Here is a 20748-nt window from a genome sequence, read left to right as displayed (position 1 = left end):
GTACGGTGTTTGTAAGGTTTTTTGGGGGTTTGTAAGGGGAATCATAATCATTTATAAGGGCAGTTATCGGCAGAGGTTGACAGGTATGTTACTGACACGACAGTTTGTTGGCAACGACAACAACAAAAATCATCGCTTCGGTCCAATTCAGTTGTATTTAACTTTTTTTTTTTGACAACTATCATAGCTTCGGTCCAATTCAGTTGTATTTAACTATTTTTTTTGACAAAAATCATAGCTTCGGTCCAATTCAGTTGTATTTAACTTTTTTTTTTGACAAAAATCATAGCTTCGGTCCAATTCAGTTGTATTTAACTTTTTTTTCTTCAGAATACTACTTCACAATTGTAGTTTATTTATCCCCATGGGGCAAATTCACTTGCAGTCAGAAATAAATTCCTTGCCAACATGGACAAACATAGTAATATAAACTGTACACAAACTGGCAAAATGTGAAAGCAGTGTGTGATTAAAGTCTCCTGAGATGATAATCATGGGGAGCTATTTGCAGCTGGGACACTTGATTGTGGACAAGCATCAGCTGTAGGTGGCCACGGCCAAATGTCCAAATAACCCATCATTTCACTCTCTTAATCACATTTTTTGAAGAATTTGGAGTGTTCAATCCGCCTACCATGAATGCTAATTCTCCCATGCTGCACTTTTTTGCAATTCATTTTTACATGGTTCCATTTTTGTTTGTTTAAGTTGTGGGCGTTAAAAGTTTGCGAACCAGTGATCCAAAAATTGAATGAATACTGGACCTCAATAGAACACGCTCGTTAGACATAACGATCAACAGATGAGAAGTCCAACCAGGCATAAAGACACATGACATTGTCAGTATATTCCGTTGATGTGTTTTTTTGTCTCTGCTGTGAACACAGATTAGGAAAAAAATAAATAAAAAAGAGAGAAACAAAAGAGAAAAGTGCAGAGAGGCAAATAGATGCAGAGCCAAGATAAAAGCAATGCCACAACATTTAAGTCCATTAGTGGAACACTGCTCATGTATTAAAGATAAGAGAATTAACATCTCCCTTCTGCTCTTTGGACTATTTTCCACACTTAAGTCTTTATTCTGCTTTTCAAAATAACTAAAAAGGAATTTATTTCTGACTGAAATTATCTTTGGAGCTTAAGCAGTACACTGGCCTATAATAATGACAACAAAGTGTTTATATGCTTTTGAATAAGGTAGACATATTGCAGTATTAGAATCACTCAAAATAAAATCAACTAAAAACACAAATATGCTGTAAAACCGTCAGTTTTTGGATGAAACAATTCATTTAATGGCTGTTATAATGTGAATCAAATTGACTGAACCAAATTTAAAACGCTTGAGTTGGACTTTATGAATACAAAATCTGAAAAAAAATCCAATCAAAATCAAATCAAAAGCCTTTATTGTCATCATCCACAGCTGCGTATAACGATTATATATATATACATACATACATACATACATACATACATACATACATACATACATACATACATACATATATATGTATGTATGTGTATATATATGTATGTGTGTATATATATATACACATACATACATATATATATATATATATATATATATATATATATATATATATATATATATATATATAAATATAAATATAAATAATTGGTGGTGCTACTCCACAAACTGCGTTTTCCCGGTAAAAATAAATAAATAAGTAATATAAAAAATATAAAAAGTCACATCCTGGCCAGGTAGATTTTCAAATATTGCACAATCTAATGATCTAACATGATTTATCTCCTGCTAAAACATACAAAAATTTAGAAAAATTCTCAATTCCTTTCCTACAAACGCTCCCACGAGCATCTCAATGTTTTTTTTTTGCTCGTGTCACGTGAACGCGCTAATCTTCACTTGTTCTGGATTGTCCATGGTGGGTGCGTTGCCCCCTCCCCTCCTTCTTCCACTCTTTTTCCACCGCCTCTCTCTTAGCTCCGGTTCCCCCAACGCTCCGAATCGAAGACGGAGAGCATCCGCTGCAGAGAGCCAGCCCGCAGCCAGGGCCGGTGCCGACCTGCCTTGCCAGGATGCGCTGCCACAAGTTTGGGGCAGCATCTTCCCTCGGATTTTACATGTGGACAGCCATGCTCTTCAGAGGTATGTAGATATGTCGCAAAGTAATTATTCATATGCCTGGGATCTAATTTGAGGGGTACTGGAAATATTGAAGTAGTTGGATGTGAACTTGAGTGTCACACTGACACCTGTAAATGTGATTTATACTCTTTGTCGTCCCTTATTTTGAAAGTTGAATCACGGTCATTATTGCTCGTGCAAAAAACACCTCATTGGGGCCCAATAATGATTTTTTTTAAATCAAAATAATTCAATGGATACTTTTCAAAGACAATATTCATCACTAAGAATTTATAATTAACGATAGTTTGAGATGACTACTCTTGAAGCCTGAATCTAAAATGTTTTACAAGGTACAAGCAATGATGCATGGCTAATTTTGTAGTACGCATACGCTGTTTAAAATATTCATAGTTACACCTTTTGATTTGTACTGTTTGTCAAAATAAGATTTTTGTGTTATATGTAAATGTACTTGTTTTATGATGTAGGGTTGTGCACACAGACACTAAATGTGCTGTTAAAGCACCTACTAGACACAAAAAAGTCATTTTTAGTGCCTCTAATTTTTGTCTAATCATCATTATTACGAATAAATATCCTCCCTATCATCAATTCCAATCAAGTGTTTGCAATCCAATTAATTTGGGGGTTAAATAAAGTCAGTGAGTGCTTAATGTTGACCCCCATTTAACTCTAGTTGGAACATGATTGTTTAATTCAACACAGCCACTTCCCCACTTAAGAGCACGTATGCACTTGTACAGCCACATAATTCATTTTTCAAATTTTCATGAATTCATCTTCATAACACTAATATATTAATCCTAATAAGAAATGTGGATGCCTATGTCTGAGCCTATCACAGCTAACGTCAGATAGCAGGCAGTACACCAAGGGGCGGGAACCATAGAAAGGCCATATACAATTCATATTTTCAAATATTATTCCTTGAGAGCCATACTCAGAATTTCAAAATAAAAATAAATGAAAATACGTGCATTTTTTTTAGTCATTTCACCACTTTTAAAGTAAAAAAAAGTCTGAATTCTTTTGTAAAACATTTTTACGCTGTGACTAATCAATGAGAGCATGCATACGGAGGAGTCTAATAAAAAATAAATATGATTAAAAAGGCGCTAGAAGTGGTGTCGACGCCACAGTGCTGACGTCCTATTGGTGCGTTCGGGACTCAGCTCTCCAGCGGTTTTCATATTTGACCTCAGAATCATCAAAAGAGCCACATGTGGCTCCCGAGCCATAGGTTCCCTACCCCCCTCTTCATCTTATTGAAGCACATCTGCGTTCATAAATGCATGAGTAATGTTCACTTCTGTGTTTAATGAGCCGTGCACTTTAACCATCCAATAATGTACACAACATCTGTATTATTTGAGTTATTTACTACAAGGGCACAATGGCAAGCAGGTCTACCTTACCGCCTTCTTCTTTTTAAAGTTCCCATAGAAACGCCATCTTCATGCCACATTCCACAAACATGAATGTTCGCATTCGTATATTTCCGGATTTTGGATTATTCTTTTAAGGCTTCAGACACCTATAAATCCTAGATGTATTAATAATCTCTTTTACTGTGTTCCGCAGACAAATCTTTTCCCCCAGTCAGCAATAAGTGACTCTTTTCTCTTCAATCATGACTTCTATGTCGATTAGACCAAGGGTGTCAAACTCGGGTTGGTTCGCGGGCCGCAATAACATCAACTCGATTTCATGTGGGCCGGACCATTTTAGATATAATATTTAGATTTTTTTAAAAATTGGATTATAAGAACTGGATCAAAAGCCCTAAATATATATATTTTTTTATAGATATAAAACTGTTTATTTGAACTTTTTTTTCTTAGTAAGGGAAAACATCTAATAATCATTTGTTTTTCATTTCAAATGGAAACAATTTATTTTTAAATTATATTCAATAATAAAGTGGAAAACCGAAAATATTTTTATATATTTATTTTTAGATTTTACAAAATGCTTTTTGACCTAAAAACACCAAAAGGAAAAAATGGGAAAAACTTGCAATGATTGATTTAAAAAGGGGAAATCAGGAAATATAATATACATCTATAATCTTCATTTGAATTTGATCCTAAAACAGAAAGTTGGCACTCGTGATTTAATTACTCGGGCCGCACAAAATGATGCGGCGGGCCAGATTTGGCTCCCGGGCCGCCACTTTGACACCTGTGTTTTAGGAGATACTAAATTTTCCTTCATGTGTCCAATGCTTCAATTTCTTTGAGGCACTCACTCACTCATCAATGGTCAAAAGTAGGTAAAAAAAAGTTTTGAACTGGCTTTGACAGTTTATACCAGGCAGATTTCCATTTTCCAAGCCATCCGCCACATACATAGGTGACAAAGTTGAATCGACGGGGGTTGGGTCACTGTGGGTGAGGAGGGAGCAGCTTTCCATTCAAGCCATCCAGCACCGACCGAGCTGACAGACAAACTTGAACCAGCGGGGGTTGTGCTGCGTGAAGCACCTGATGGCAATTCAAAATAATGTTTATTTTAGCTTTTTTTAAATATATTTTTAGATTTTACAAAAAGATTTTTGAACTAAAAACACAGAAAAAAATGGATTAAAAAATTACAATCATTGATTTAAAAGGGGGAAAATCAGGACATTTAATATAAATCTATACTCTTCATTTGAATTTGATCCTAAAACAGGAAGTCGGCACTCATGATTTACTTTCCCAGGCCGCACAAAATGATGCGGTGGGCCAGATTTGGCCCCCGGGCCACCACTTTGACACATGGGGGATTAGACGATTTAATGCCTTATTCCGAGTTTTTACCGTGACATAAAGCACTTTATGTGACATTCTCCAGTCATTAATGACACTTAAATTGTCACATTATCTTGATCTTGAGTAGTTGAATTAATGTGACCTTCATTGGCCACAGATTTCAAGCATTTAAACGTTAATGTTCTAATAACGTCTAATAACGTGACATTGCCCTAGTGACAATAAATCAGCATTTTTAATATACTAATGCAGCGCAGATTTTACGCCAATGAAAAGTCACATCATCAAACATTGGAATTTCACAAAAGGAAGACCAAAAATTTGATGCGTTTTTTTTAAATTCCAGAACAGTTAGCAATCCTCAAGAGATGTTTTATTGAGTATGAAAGTTGTAGACACATGGAAGGTCTTTGCACCCGGATTAGGATTAAACATCAAGTGGTTTTAGGGCTGACCATAGATTATAAAACTCTCCTATATGATTCCATCCAGCGAGACAGCCATTAAGACACTTGTCCATATGTCATGTTACAACTCTTTTTACGTTGGAATGTCCAATAATATTTTAGTATAGCTAATTGTACACTATGTAGAATATAAAAATGGATTTTTTATGCATGTTTGGAATCATAAACAGATTATTTCTTTCTCTTTGGTTCAAATAAATATTTTTCAAAGACTGAATCCAATAGGAATTAATTTAGTCTGTTCTTAAATTCCAGAATTTAGATTTTGCCAGATATCTGCAGCTTGAATCTGACCACATCTTCACAGAAACAATATTTACTTCCCTTCATGTCTGAATTCTTTTGAAATAATATTTCATTCAACTTTTGCCCGTCTGCGGACGTCGACTCTCAAATTATGTAAGAAGATTCCCTCTCGGATTTCAGCGACTTAAAATTTGTGAACTCCACTGATCTATTTTTCTCTTGACCACCTTTTTTCATCACCTCTCCAAATTCCAGCCAACATATTTTAATAAACTACACCTTAGCCAGTCCCTCTATTCAAGTGCAATGCCTTTTACTTTCCTCTATAAAACCAAAGTATGTCAACATTATTTATTAAATTCCAATGCTGCGCAGTGAGTTTGTTTTTCAATCTTTTACCGCACAGAAATGCAATATTTACATGACTAGCAATAACATAAAAGGTTTGCTTATCTACAGCATTTCAGTCCAAATCATTCTTTCATGTTCCCGACAAGGGTTGCGGGGGTGCTGGAGCCTATCCCAGCTAACTGGGGACACCCTGAATTGGTGGCAAGCCAATCTCAGGACACAAGATGACAACCAATCATAGATAGGGGCAATTAAGAGTGTTCAAGCAGCCTACCTTGCATGTTTTCGGTTGCGAGGGGTGCTGGAGCCTAGCCCACCTAACTGGGGACACCCTGAATTGGTGGCAAGCCAATATCAGGACAACCAATAATAGCTAGCAGCAATCAAGAGGGTTCAACCAGCCTACCTTGCATGTTTTGGGTTGCGGGGGGTGCTGGAGCCGATCCCAGCTAACTGGGGACACCCTGAATTGGTGGCAAGCCAATCTCAGGACACAAGATGCACAACCAATCATAGATAGGGGCAATTAAGAATGTTCAAGCAGCCTACCTTGCATGTTTTGGGTTGCGGGGGGTGCTGGAGCCTATCCCAGCTAACTGGGGACACCCTGAATTGGTGGCAAGCCAATCTCAGGACACAAGATGGACAACCAATCATAGATAGGGGCAATTAAGAGTGTTCAAGCAGCCTACCTTGCATGTTTTGGGTTGCGGGGGTGCTGGAGCCTATCCCAGCTAACTGGGGACACCCTGAATTGGTGGCAAGCCAATCCCAGGACAACCAATCATAGCTAGAGGCTATTAAGAGTGTTCAAACAGCCTACTTTCCATGTTTTTGGGATGTGGGAGGAAACCGGAGTACTCGGAGAAAACCCACACAAACTCCACACAGGAAGGCTCGGACCTGAGATCGAAGCCACTCCTCCACCGGGCCGCCCCATTTCAGTAAATGTTATCAATACATTTTTATTGCTGTTTATAATTTGAATTATAATATGAATTTTAGAACAATATGCTCAAATTATACGACATTAACTCATTTAAAAGCCAAATTGGGAGACAAAAACGTCAGACGGGGCTCAAACATGCCTTTACATTCAGCAAGGAAAAAAACACTTGGCGAGAAATCCTACTCAATTCACTTCCCTTCTATTTTTAGGCGACGCCGACTAATTAGAAAGTGTGCCAATCACGTTTTCTTGGCTTGTTTATTTCATTCCAAAACCCAATTGCCTGCGCAAATTATTACACACACACACACGCACACACACACACTCACACACACACACACACACACACACACACACACACACACACACACACACACACACAAATTCAGGACAGCCAGCAAGGCTTTGAAAGAAAAGGAGATCAAAAGAGAAAATGCTCATAGAAAATATACAAAAAAATGAGGTTGCATAAATTATAGCACCATGAGCAACAGCGATAGTGTAGAAAGAATCGGGTTGGGATGGAAAAAAGATGGAGAGATTAGGGAAGATAAAAAAGGAGCGTCTTATTTTTCCTATGAAATTTTTATGATTCCATCGGCGCTTATCGTGTACAACATGGGTGGCTTTTTTTTTTTTTGCAATCAGACAAAATTGGCAAAACACAAAAAATGATGGATTGGATTTGACATTTATCCTTTATTTAATCATTCTAATTTTTATGAAATTTGACTCGCAAGCCCTGTAACATCACTTTAAAAATTACTTTAAGTTCTACCTCCATTAAGATCAATTTTGAATAAAATATTTCATTAGCATGGCATAAATAACACCATATTTAAATATAATCCAAAGAATAAGTCAACCTTTAATGAAAATGGTGCAAAAAAAATAAATAATAATAAAAAATAAAATGAAGCACCCCCTGTGGTGCTGATCCCCTTGGGCTCTTCCTTTAGAGATATTCTAGCTGTGCTCATTAAATCAGAACAAATCCTTCACGTGCAAAGTTCTGGACAAATCCAGTACTAAACGCACACCATTAATGACCTTTTAAAAATTTCATATTGTGCACCTGCAGTCCACATTCCTATTAATAAAAAATGCCTCTTCAATTTAGCGTGTTTAGTTTCCCTAGATGTCTTGACATGATGGGATTTTTTTTTAAACCAACATTTTATGGCGTTACATCATGTTATCAATCTAATCCCAGTTTTTGATCACTACCAGTCCACCCAGTTTAAAAGAATTGGATCATTCACAGACGTCTGTCGCCATCCATGGTGGAGAATGTGTTAAAATAATTCCAGAAACACATTTTCTGGATCCAAATGTTTTATTCATCATTTTGGTCAAATTTCAGTCTATATGCCAATTTCGATGATGCTATGCAGACTTAATCAATTGTAGCTTGATTTGTTCAGTTTGAATGTGAATGAAAAGTGGCCACTTTGTGTAAAATTGCCCTTCCCATGTTGCTTTTCAGGATCCCTGCAAGGAGAGCACCAGAGGAGACTTTACAAGGAGCTGCTTGCCAATTACAACCGGCTTGAAAGACCAGTGGTTAATGACTCGGCCGCCATCTTGGTGGAGTTGGGTTTCACTCTTCTGCAGATAATAGACGTGGTGAGGAAAATGCATTCTTAATGGGAACCCTAGGCTTAAAAATATTGCATTAATTTGCTCATTTCAGCATGAATACAATAAAGAATCATTTCTTGATTTATCAGGATGAGAAGAACCAAGTCTTGATGACCAATGCTTGGCTGCAGCTGGTGAGTTGATGGAAAGATTTTCTGTCTGTGGCGTAAATAGTTTGTCAATATGATGTAACATTTGTCATTTATAGTGAACAGTTGTTTCAAATTTTGCCTGGTATGCAGGAAATGACATTATCCAGGCTTAAGCATTGCTACAATACTGCAAATAAATGTCTTATAGTTGGACAATGTCTTTGTGTCTCTCAGTATTGGACGGATATTTATTTGAGCTGGAACCCGGACAACTACCCTGGTGTTCAGAACCTGCGATTCCCTTCCGATCAGATCTGGACTCCTGACATCCTTCTCTATAACAGGTCAGAATTCTTCTTTATTTTGGCTATGCAGGTTTGTGCTTATTTTGTATCATAGAAGGAATAGGAAGTTTGTAAGTGCGTGTATATGGAGAAATTACGTATGACATGATTGGCAGACTACAGATCCTATAAAATCCAATTAAATTGATTTTTTGTTCAAAGTGTGTATTTCAACTGCAATTGAATTGTTTCAAAGCGACAACAAGGGGCTTGAAGATGAATGTGTGCCATGTTTGCCCAAATCCCTCAGAGACCTTCATTAAATCCTCTAATCCTAAATGGATTTTACAAGTGATAATAGGCTGACTTTGTAATTATCCTAATGCATTGTTCAAATTCACTTCAATTGTTCTTCATTATATCCACACAAAAGCTTGACAGGGGTGTTGGGAGAAAACAAATTGCTGAATTTGTAGTTAAATTGCATGTGTGTATTGTGTTTTAGCTGTTTAACGTCGAGATATATCTGCAAAATAACCTCATTGAGTAAGTGAGTAAGTCATTATTCATTAGCTGGCTGACTTTAAATAATGATTATAATCTTAATATTTCTCTGCAGCAAAAACTGGGGAAGTAGTGATATGGTTTTTATAACATATACCGTAATTCTTGATTAACTTTAGACTGTAGCCACCTCAAGCAACTCTTAAATACCATTATATATTATTAGAAAAATATAAATAATCATCATTTTGATATAATAATATTATTATAATACTATTTATATTTTCAGTGTAATTTATTGTCACAGGGAGCATGGGGACAAAAGAAAATGTTTGGCTGAATTAACCCAAATATTCAAAGCTCAGGTCGGATTACCCATTCTAATCCCACTGCTCTCTTTCCCCATTTCAAGCTTTTTACCCTCAAACTCCATTTTCCGCCTTATTCCCTTGATCATCCATCCTTTTTCGCCATTAACAATTTAGTGTAGTTAGTATTTTCTTTCGAATTTAAAAACAAATTGTGCCTTCACCCCACCCATTTTAACAGCCCATGGGTGCCCCTTATTCTCCAGGGGGCCCCAAGCACCTGCCTGCTTTGCCGGTCCACTAGCCCCACCGAGTGTCCACTTATTATTAAAAATAATATCAAACATCCAGGTTTTCAAATGACATCATTTTGCCTCATTCCTATCCAATAAACAACACTCGGCTAAAGTTATGTCATGCAATATTATTCCAGGAAAGCCAGGACGGTGTGTTCTTGTTTTCTTTAGATGGACTGAGGAAGACGCGGGAAATCATTTATTTAGCACACTTCATTTGCCTTATATGCTCTCCGCCTACGATAAATATTATAACACTGGAAGTAGAGGATCAGAGTAGCCCATTTTGCCCCGAGGCTTTCTGACCCATCTCATTAGAGTCCAGACACAATTCCTGATCTAAAGATCTCGTGATGGACTTCTTTATTTCTGTAAAATGACAAATATAAAAGGTTAACCCTCAATTCAGTCTTCACAAGCATTGAAAATAAATGTTAATGTCCTGTATTCAGATCTACAACAGATACATTGCTTTGTTAACACAATTTAATCAAAATCATAACGTATCTTCAAACATATGCTACACCTTTAAATCTTCTATTTTTTGCCTGGATTAAAAGTGTGAGCACCTTTTGTCTAAATAAGACTTGAACAATAAACTGAATAATTGATTTCTTCCTTCTGGTTCCTGGAGCGACAACGGTTATGGACACACACAGAAAAAAGATGAGCATTTTATCACTCATTTTGCAGGAAGGACGAATAAATGGGATTCCACCTGCACATTTATTCTGCAGAAAAAATGATTTATAGGTTTTACAATTCCCATATTCTTTTATTTATTTGTTATATGAGGTCTTCAAGCTTCTGTATATTTGTGTTCATGTCTCAGTTGCCCATCAAAAGTTCTGGATGTTAAGACAGACATAGTAAAACTGTTTTTTTTTAAAATCTTTTAGTGCGGACGACCGTTTTGACGCCACCTTCCACACCAATGTTTTGGTAAATGCATCTGGTTATTGCCAGTACATCCCTCCTGGAATATTGAAGAGCACTTGCTACATTGATGTACGCTGGTTCCCCTTCGACGTGCAAAAGTGTGACTTGAAGTTTGGCTCCTGGACGCACAACGGCTGGCTCCTAGACCTCCAAATGCTGGATGTGGACACGTCCACCTACATACCCAATGGCGAGTGGGATCTTGTCGGTGAGTTGCATTGTTTTATCGTACCATTAAAGGATTAGAATGCACCACTGTCATTAATAACTTTTCATCTTTGACTTTACATTTACATTTATTTTTTAACAAAAGCATTGTTGTCGGTGGACTAAACCATTTTACTTCTGCAAAAGAGGGCCAATATGTTCAAAGGCTGTAAATTAAAGGGAAGTCTTTCATTTTATGTAATCTATATACGGGCACTTTCCCAAAAATGGAAATTTCCCTAAATATGTTCGAAGGCTGTAAAATAAAGGGAATTCTCTCAATATATGTTATCAATATATGTTATCAATATACGGACACTTTCCTGAAAATGGGAATTTCCTTAAATTATAACATGAAGATAAGCCCATTATTGAAAATAACCTTTCCATGGTATTGGAATTTTTGGAGAAAAAAAAAGAGCTGAATTTGAAACAAATTATGACAGCAATTAACTCATTCATTCCCAGCCATTTTTTTAAAAGGCATCTTCTTCAGGACTAGCCCTTTTTTGCTGATAAAAAAAATCTTTTGTTAAAAGACACATTTCAAGCATAACTTTGATGCTCATGTTCATTGCTTTTGTGACAGTGAAAAAAAAATCTAAACAATTTTTACAATGACACCCCAATATAATTAACTGACCCTCATTAGCTTTACCACAATGACCCAAAATGTATCCTTTGGTTTATTTTTTTTTCAGTATTCATGCCATTTCCCATAATAAACCAAACCAGGGCTGTTGCAATAGTGACAATGTGGTATAGTTCACCCATCATGTGACCCATCTTTCCATTCACCCTTCTTCCATCCATATGGCTGTTTACAAAGACAGATGGGATGAATGTGTTCATGTTTTTTTATCATTATTTATTTTTTTATACTTAACTCCCTCAGGTGTTCCAGTCAAGCGCAACGAGCTGTACTACGACTGTTGCAAGGAACCTTATCCCGACGTGACCTTCACCGTCACCATGCGCCGCAGAACGCTTTATTATGGTCTGAATTTGCTCATCCCCTGCGTGCTGATTTCCGGATTGGCCCTGTTGGTCTTTCTTCTGCCTGCCGACTCGGGAGAAAAGATATCTCTAGGTAAAATGAGGCACAGATGTGAACAATTCAACCGTACCGACCTTCTTTAAATCCCGAAGACTTTGCTATTATTATGTGTATTTGCTATCAGAAGAAGCCATCAAACCATGACTATTATTACCTCAGTCATCACTGTCCAAAAACAGTAAAGTGCAATTTTTACAGAAGCGATGCTATGGATATATTATATGGAGCAGAAATTTTCATTTTGGTGCACAGCAGCCATAGCTCTTATTTTACTGCGGAAACTTTCTAATACCGAGACAGAATGTCTAATGTGTGCTGGATAAGAACCATCCCAAGGCAATAAAAAGGAAGTTTCCCCATCATTCCGTTGATTCTGAACATTAATATTAGCTATGAGTTCATTTTTACCCAAATTAAATGACTTCCAAAAGAATGCTGACTTCATGACATTTTCCAACCTAGCTTTTATCGTGTAGCATGCATACGTATATGCACACATACTCATGAACTATGTAGCCAGTCATAAATATATGCATGAAAAAGAAGAATAATTGTATTTCTGAGCAGAGTTTTTGATGGATAGGCACGTGGGGATGAAAAAAATCGCTGTTTTACATGAGTTGGACTGATTTTTGAGGTTCTTCAGCTTCCAGCCAGACAAATTAGTGCAGTTTGGGGATAACTGATTGCATCCATAAATGGAGTAATTATGGATTTTACACAACAGTGATCTGACTCACACTTATCATGTTTTGTTTTTTATTTTTCTGTGTGTAAACAGGAATCACTGTGCTGCTTTCCCTAACTGTCTTCATGCTTCTGGTAGCTGAGATCATGCCGGCCACCTCCGACTCGGTTCCCCTCATCGGTGGGTTTTATTTACATGTATAAATCTATTTATATATCCAGAACTGACCTCAGACAAACAGGAGAAGATGGACGGATGGATGCATGCATGCGTGAATGAAACAATATGATGCATTATGTTAAATAGAGCAACCAAATGTAGTGAACATTTAATAAAATTTTTCCCTCCGACCCTCACGACACATCACTGCAGTTTACACAAACGCACAATCCACAGTATTTTCAATCTAGTTTTAATAGGAATATTTGAGTCTATTTTTGTCTAACTACGGAAAAATCACAAGTCTCAGTGTGTGAGCTATATTAAGTTAATAACACGTTTTAATGAGATAAACTGACCCTAACATTTGATATTAACTGACCTGAGAACAAGCCCAACGGTGCTCTTAATTCAATGACTCATTTTTACCACATTGTGACTGAATGTGCTTGGTCAGTTTAGAGCAGTGGTGTCAAACGTACGGCCCGTGGGCCAGAAGCGGCCCGCTAGGGAGTCCAATCTAGCCTGCTCATTCATACTGAGTTAACAAATAACCTTAAAATGCCCCAAAACCAACAGGAAATAGCCTGAAAATGCCCTAAAATCTACAGGAAGTGACCAATGAACAGGAAGCAACCCATACATTCCCAAAAACCAATCGGAAATGATCCCCATTTTACAAGAAGTGACCTGTAATTAATCTAAAATGGGAAGGAAGTCAGGCAAACTCATTGACAACAATTGATGACCAATTCAAGTGGCCTTGAATGTTCATCTTTCAGTGCCATTGACGTCTAGGGTGGTCACTAAGTTCACTTTTTTATGCCAAAAATGAATTGGTCTAGTTGGCATGAATCTGGCCCACCAACCAAACTGACTTTGAATTAAAAATAGCCAAATAAAAGACGTTGTAGCTCATCCTATTTGTTGTGTGTCTCCCAGCTCAGTACTTTGCCAGCACCATGATGATCGTCGGAATGTCAGTGGTTGTGACTGTCATCGTCCTACAGTTTCATCACCACGACCCTCAGGGAGGCAAAATGCCCAAGTGGGTAAGTGTTGGAGCTCCTTTTTTGTTTTGGTTTAAATTTTAATCAAAGGATCCTTCATGCCAGTCATTAAAAACATTCAGAAAGAAAGATGTCATATTTTCAATTTGTCCAATACAGGACTTACTACCATTGGAAAATAGCATATAATAGATTTTTTTTGCCTCATTTTTTTTCTTCTCTTGCCCTTGACAACAACCCATTGTCATCAAAATACCAAAAAAATAGTCAGCATATGAGGTTGCCTATTTAAAAAAAACTGTTGGTTAGATTTTGCATACATTTGCGACGTAATAATCCAAGCAACATGAATTGCTGGAATAAAACTGCTTTATTACTTTTTCAGGTTCGGGTGGTCCTGTTGAACTGGTGCGCGTGGTTTCTGCGCATGAAGCAACCGGGTGATGATCGCAGACGTCCTGGCTACAAGCACCACTGTCCCACCCAGCACCGTTCTTCCACCAACTCAATTGAGATGGGCGCCATTCCAAGCCTCTCCATCCCACTTTCCCAAACATCCTGCCCACCGTGCACGTCCGGGACTTCCAACGGTTCCATGAGCCTCTACTTCGGCAGCTACCACCCCGTGGAAAATCCACATTACCCATCTTCCAGCGACTCCGGCGTGGCACTAGGCGGACGCGCTCACTGCTCCCCAGCGGAGGAGGACGAACCCCCCGGCGGTGGTACTCTGGGAATGGGTTGCGCTATGGCCGTCGGGGTCCCGCCGCCGGAAATTCAACGCATTTTGGAGGAGGTGACCTATATCGCCCAGCGCTTTCGGGACCAGGACGAGGCCGAGGCCATTAGCGGTGAGTGGAAGTTTGCGGCGGCGGTGGTGGACCGGCTGTGCCTGGTGGCCTTCTCACTCTTCTCCATCATTTGCACCTTCACCATCCTCATGTCAGCACCTAATTTCATAGAGGCTGTCTCCAAAGACTTTACATAGCTGGACACAGTCACGTTTTGGTGGGTGTTTTGTCCACGTGATTGTTCATGAGTGTCACCTGTGGAGTCTTTTAAAAAAAAATCAATCAAATCAAAAGCCTTTATTGTCATCATACACAGCTGCGTATATCGAATTTGGTGGTAAGTTAACTTTTTTATGCCAAAAATGAATTGGGCTAGTTGGCATCCACAAAGTGCGTTTTCCCAGTAAAAAGACAAATAAGTTATGAAAAAATATTAAAAAGGCACGTCCTGGCAAGGTCATTTCTAAAATATTGGACAATCTAAGATATTGCACATTGTTATTTTTTTCTGACTCTCCTTCCCTTGCGTGAGACAGGTGTTTGTTATTGTCATCAAGCCATGTCTGTGAGTTTAAAAAAAGTATTTTCTGTCTTGGTTATGTTGAATTGAATTTGAATTGAGTTGAATTGAATTGAACTGAAGCTTGTTATTGTCATTATACAAGTATCATGAGATTTAAAGCTTCACCACAAAGTGCACAAAAACAACAACAAACAGACAAATAAAAAAATCAATGAGTAGGAAATAGTAAATACATAATCAATCAGTAAGTAATAAATAAATAAGTAGTCCAAATGTTGGTCTTTCGTCGGGTTGCATCTTCCCTGTTTTCATCCTCCTCAGTAAAGTTTGCATTTTATTATATTTTTTCAGTCTTGAATTTGTAAGGTGTTTTCAGTTGTTATTTTTTTTCATTATTTATTAAGTTTGTGCACCGGCACTCTTTTTTTGTTGTCTGCTTCCTGCTCCTGGGTTCTGCTCCGCAGCCGAGGATGGACTTAACATAACCAAGACAGAAAAAACACGCCGACGCATGCAAAGCGGGGGTTTAAAGTCACAGATTGATGCCAGTGACACACACACAGCCAGCTCATACAAAGGGAAGAAGAGCCAGAAAAGCCACAGCAGGTGACACTCATTTCCAATCAAGTGCACAGGACATACAAGGAAAAACCACCCAACCCTAAAAAAAAAAAAAAAAAAAACATGACAGAGACAGAAGAAAAGAAAAAGGCCCCAATTTATTGCTCTGGGTATTTCTTTGTTTTTCTCTATGTAAATATAATTATTTTATGTCTCAGCTCTTGCTAACGTGTATGTGAAAACACTAACACATTTTGTACAGACTGTCCATTGTCAAGCTCACTTGTATAATCAAGACATTTTTTTCACTTACACATACTATGTTCAAATGCTATTTTTTTTCCTAATATTTAAAAAAAGAAACAATAACAAATCCTTTCAAAAGAAAAAAAACTGTACAACTCAATTGGCAAAGAGAGCATATTCACAAATATATAGATCAATATAAATGATTAATAATAGAACACTGTCAATGATATAGTTGTACAAGTGTACACATCCTATAGGCTTTATATAAATGTTCACTTTAAAAATGAATCATTTTGTTACTGGGAATATAAAGATCACATTTAAACTGTATTAAAATCCCTTGTGAACATTAAATGTATCGTGCAAAAAATGGTTGGAGTGGACCAATAACATACCCTAGATACCAAGATGTTATTCTGAAATTTATTTGTTTAATGTTCCACATCCTGAACCATATGGCTGAAACTATATGGTAACTAGTACTGTTTAAAGTATACTAAAAATGGTTGAAATAAAATGTTGATTAAAGATGAAGGCTTGTGTGACTTTTGAAGGAATAACTTATTTCAAGACCTGATTCATATCTTCAATAGAATGAGAATAATTGGATAAAAAGTCACAATGTGACTAATCTAGAAAAATTATCAGATTTAAAAAAAGAATACACTAGATAAGGCTTCCTTAGTGTGACAGAAAATAACTGAATTCTGTGTGGGGGTGTATCCAGCCAATCATATCATATAAAACATGTAAATGTTTCTAGTATTTGATCCCACTGTGTGTCCTTGCCAGGAACGGCCTCGTGCCACATAATTGACCATTAACTATGTCAACCCTTCCCCCAACACTCAACCTGGGGCGTAGATTGGATGTTTTTTCCACCTCATTTAATGTCCTACTGTTTTATACGCAGATGTGGAATATGATAAAGGGACACACATATTTATTGTGCAGTCCCACTCAGGAACGTTATGTTCCCTAACGTTCATGCCATTGCCTATTTGGACAAAAGTCCCAGAAGACACGACATCCTAGTTAGTTAATGTGCCATTTGGGATGCAGTATATGCATTTCCCTGGTATAATCTCAACAGATCACACTAATGTCATTGTTTGTGTGGTAAAACATTGGGATTAATATGAGAAAAAACGTTTGAATCAGTTTAACAACTTCTTCTAAAGTTGCAGGGGTAGAATGCGATTGTAGAATATATTAGTGTCTCTGGAAATGAACATTTCTTTAATACCGGGTTAATGGTCCTAGGGGAGGACCGCCCCCTCGTTAGTCTAATCGGAGTTCTCTTTAGGTTGCGCAGACAGAAATGGAGTAATGTGTGGACACTCTGTCCTTGGAAATTGATTTTTTCTTTAAAGTAAAGTTGGTTGACAATTACAATGACTTCTCCAAAAATGATAAATAAATATAATTGTTGATCTTTGACTGATAATGTCATTTAGATAAGACAAGTCTCACCAGTGAGGAAAATGTGTGTAAGCACAATATAAATGATGGAGCATATAAAATATTCAGGTGGCACAGTGGAAGAGTGGTGAGTACGTCTGCCTCGCCATTCCGAGATCGCAGGCTCAATGCCCGGTTGGTTGCAACCTTCCTATGTGGAGTTTGCATGTAATTCTCATTTCTTAAGGTAGTCCACTTTCCTCCCACATCCCAAAAACATGCATTCTTGGCTAGGTGAACACTCTAAATTTCCCCAAGGTGCAAGTGTGTGTGGTTGTTTGTCTCATTTTCTGGCAACCTGCGCAAAGTGATAGGCTCCAGCACCCCCGCGACCCTTGTGAGGACAAACGGTACAGAAGATAAAGGAATGAAAACATGTATATCATTAGCGTTGTGCTATTTTAACAATACATAAGCAAATTCTGGAAATGAGACAGTTTTATTCGGGTCCATCAATCATTCCAGAAATTGCAAAAAAATATGTAAATGAGGAACGGAAACCCAAATCTAGCCCAAAGCATCACACACAGAAACATGTAAGTGCTTCCTGCTTATCTGCGGCTTTAATTCATTATTGCTGTGAAGCTGAATACTTAAGTTACGAGAAGCACGGGCCTTCATCACCTTGTAATGACACAAAAACTGAGAATTAAATAGAAGCCTCCTGGCCCATTGCATGTGACATGATTATTAATTGGCAGTGCAAAAAAAATGGGATATTAAAAAAAAGAAAAATGAAAATTATCATGATTGCAGCCCATAAACAGTGCGATTATTTAATAGAAATGTTAGTGGGAGTTCTTTCCTGCTATTTTGCATGATTTGATAGTAACATACCTGGCAACCCTGGCCAATTGCTCCCCTTATTCATGATTGCAATTCCCCTTATAAAGCGAGAAAAAAAAGTACGAATGCAACCCTCACATAGGGCGTACTCAAAAGTCCAAAATTTTCTCCAATGTGGACGGGGTGCCCAATCAGTATGCACTAAATTCAATGTTCTGTAGATGTGGCTGTATGACCCTGACAGCTTGACTGTCTGAGTACATTGCTTGCTGACGCGCTATATTTTTATAGTGTAAAGGCGGACGGGTGAAAAAAAAATGACAATATTAGCAGTCAACGATGACATTTTCGTCTGCTTCCAGCGACCGAGACAATCCGGATTAGAGCCGAAATGGGTAAAACTAGATAAGTTTTACAAAAAAACCCTTACCGTACAAAAGTTGTTATATGGTGTACACAATTTGAAATGATCAAATAATCGTGACCGGACGTTTGGTCCCCGGACGTTTGGTCGACCGGACGTTTGGTCGAACGGACGTTTGGTAGAACGGACATTTGGTAGAACGGACGTTTGGTAGAACGGACGTTTGGTCGCCGGGTTCGCTCGCTGTCAAATTATGACAGAGAGTTTACTGTTGATATTTTGATATTAGATATTTAGATATTAAACTCACTCTCTCATGATTATAATTTTGAGAGCTGGTTTCAACAGTAACAACCCGGCGACCAAACGTCCATTCTACCAAACGTCCGTTCTACCAAACGTCCGTTCTACCAAACGTCCGTTCTACCAAACGTCCGTTCTACCAAACGCCCGTTCTACCAAACGTCCGTTCTACCAAACGTCCGTTCTACCAAATGTCCATTCTACCAAACGTCCGTTCTACCAAACGTCCGTTCTACCAAACGTCCGGTCGACCAAACGTCCGGTCGACCAAACGTCCGGTCGACCAAATGTCCGTTCTACCAAACGTCCGTTCTACCAAACGTCTTTCGACGAAACATCCGGGGACCAAACGTCTTTCGAAGAAACGTCCGAGTACCTCAAATAATGTATACAATACGGGAAAAACTTATAAGTTGACAGGTATGCTGTAAGATGTTTATCATTGGGTCTCCGACCATCATCAACATTGCAAGCCACCTCTGGGAACGACTTTACTCTCCCACTTTGACAACTTCAAGTGACAGAAGCATCCCATGCCGACATATGTTGTTGATTTTCAAACCTGTTAGCTCTGAGTGCGAATCGCGAAACGGCGCTGTGTGACGTGACAGCGAGTCACGAGTATTTGGAAGACGGGAGGTCGCGGCCTTAAGATTCAACCGTGTTGACGTGACGTTAGCACCGACCGTCACGCCGACTGTGCGCAGCAAGGACGAGTTTGAGAGCAGATTGTGTCGAAGGGTCGGACCGCTGAGCTCAGTGTGAACGTGATGTCAACTTCACGGGTGATAAAAACTTAGGAAACAAAGCAGGCGGGCGCTTTTGGGGACGGAAAATTCTTACCTAACAAATACTTTGAACATAATCGGCATGGACACAGTAAAGTTTGAGTGGTACGAATAATAAAGTGACTTTAGAGTAGTTTCTTTTTTAAATCTTGGACATGTCTTGACGAATTAGAGAGCAAAAAAAGACCAAATAAGAGACTTAATTAAGCCCATTTGTGTCTATTTAAAAAAAAACTTACTTGGTGCCTCTATTACAGAAAATTTAAAAATGTCCAACCCCCTTCTCCCTTACACCACAAACGCCCTTGACCCCAGTTCAATGAAAATTGTTGGCACACTCTTTTTTTTTATCCAAATGTTGGAAGTTTTGGCCTGGTTCCCAATAAATAAGTGATTTGACGAATTTGCTCAACACATTTTTATTGCTGTCATAAACTATGGTTGTTTTCAGTCTAGTCGAACACCTTGAATGCTAATGCAATGCATCACTAAAATGAATTAATACTACAGGTAAGTGTATTTATGCAACTTTTTCACTGCACAGTACTGCCGTACTTGCATCGGTTTTTCTCTTCATTGGATTGGATAACTTTATTCATCCCGTATTCGGGAAATTTCATTGTGACAGTAGCAGAGGGTGATTAGACAGAACAACAAAGCAAAAGCACAAAGTACAAAGCAAATCAAAGTAAATGGGATCATTAAGAATCACCAAATCAGATCATTAAGACAGAAAAGCAGCAAAAACACAAAACAAGCAAGAGTGGACATAGGGTTATAACCACATATGATTTAATTTTAGACCTGATGACAAACAAAAATAAGTAATTTAGA

General features: G+C 38.0%; 1 protein-coding gene across 1 annotated transcript; it reads left to right on the top strand.

Annotated features, from left to right (window-relative positions):
- The first annotated feature begins 1952 nt into the window (after window positions 1–1952).
- Window positions 1953–16746, top strand: LOC144082249 (neuronal acetylcholine receptor subunit alpha-7-like). Its single transcript, XM_077609255.1, has 9 exons — window positions 1953–2134; window positions 8390–8529; window positions 8634–8678; window positions 8871–8980; window positions 10928–11175; window positions 12070–12264; window positions 13013–13099; window positions 14021–14130; window positions 14474–16746. The coding sequence occupies exons 1-9, from the start codon at window positions 2065–2067 to the stop codon at window positions 15074–15076; spliced, it is 1608 nt and encodes a 535-aa protein (XP_077465381.1). The 5' UTR covers window positions 1953–2064; the 3' UTR covers window positions 15077–16746.
- Window positions 16747–20748: the final 4002 nt, after the last annotated feature.

This window comes from Stigmatopora argus, chromosome 9 (assembly GCF_051989625.1).
Source record: "Stigmatopora argus isolate UIUO_Sarg chromosome 9, RoL_Sarg_1.0, whole genome shotgun sequence".
Taxonomy (NCBI): Eukaryota; Metazoa; Chordata; class Actinopteri; order Syngnathiformes; family Syngnathidae; genus Stigmatopora; species Stigmatopora argus.
Note: the sequence above shows the minus strand (reverse complement) of the source record. Positions and strands in the feature narration are given on the sequence as shown.

Bases quoted from the DNA above. Each gene is read 5' to 3' on its own strand.
- LOC144082249 (XM_077609255.1), top strand. From the start codon at position 2,065: ATGCGCTGCCACAAGTTTGGGGCAGCATCTTCCCTCGGATTTTACATG. The intron at 8,981-10,927 runs GTCAGAATTCTT...AAAATCTTTTAG, and splicing joins GACATCCTTCTCTATAACAG to TGCGGACGACCGTTTTGACG. The intron at 14,131-14,473 runs GTAAGTGTTGGA...TTACTTTTTCAG, and splicing joins GAGGCAAAATGCCCAAGTGG to GTTCGGGTGGTCCTGTTGAA.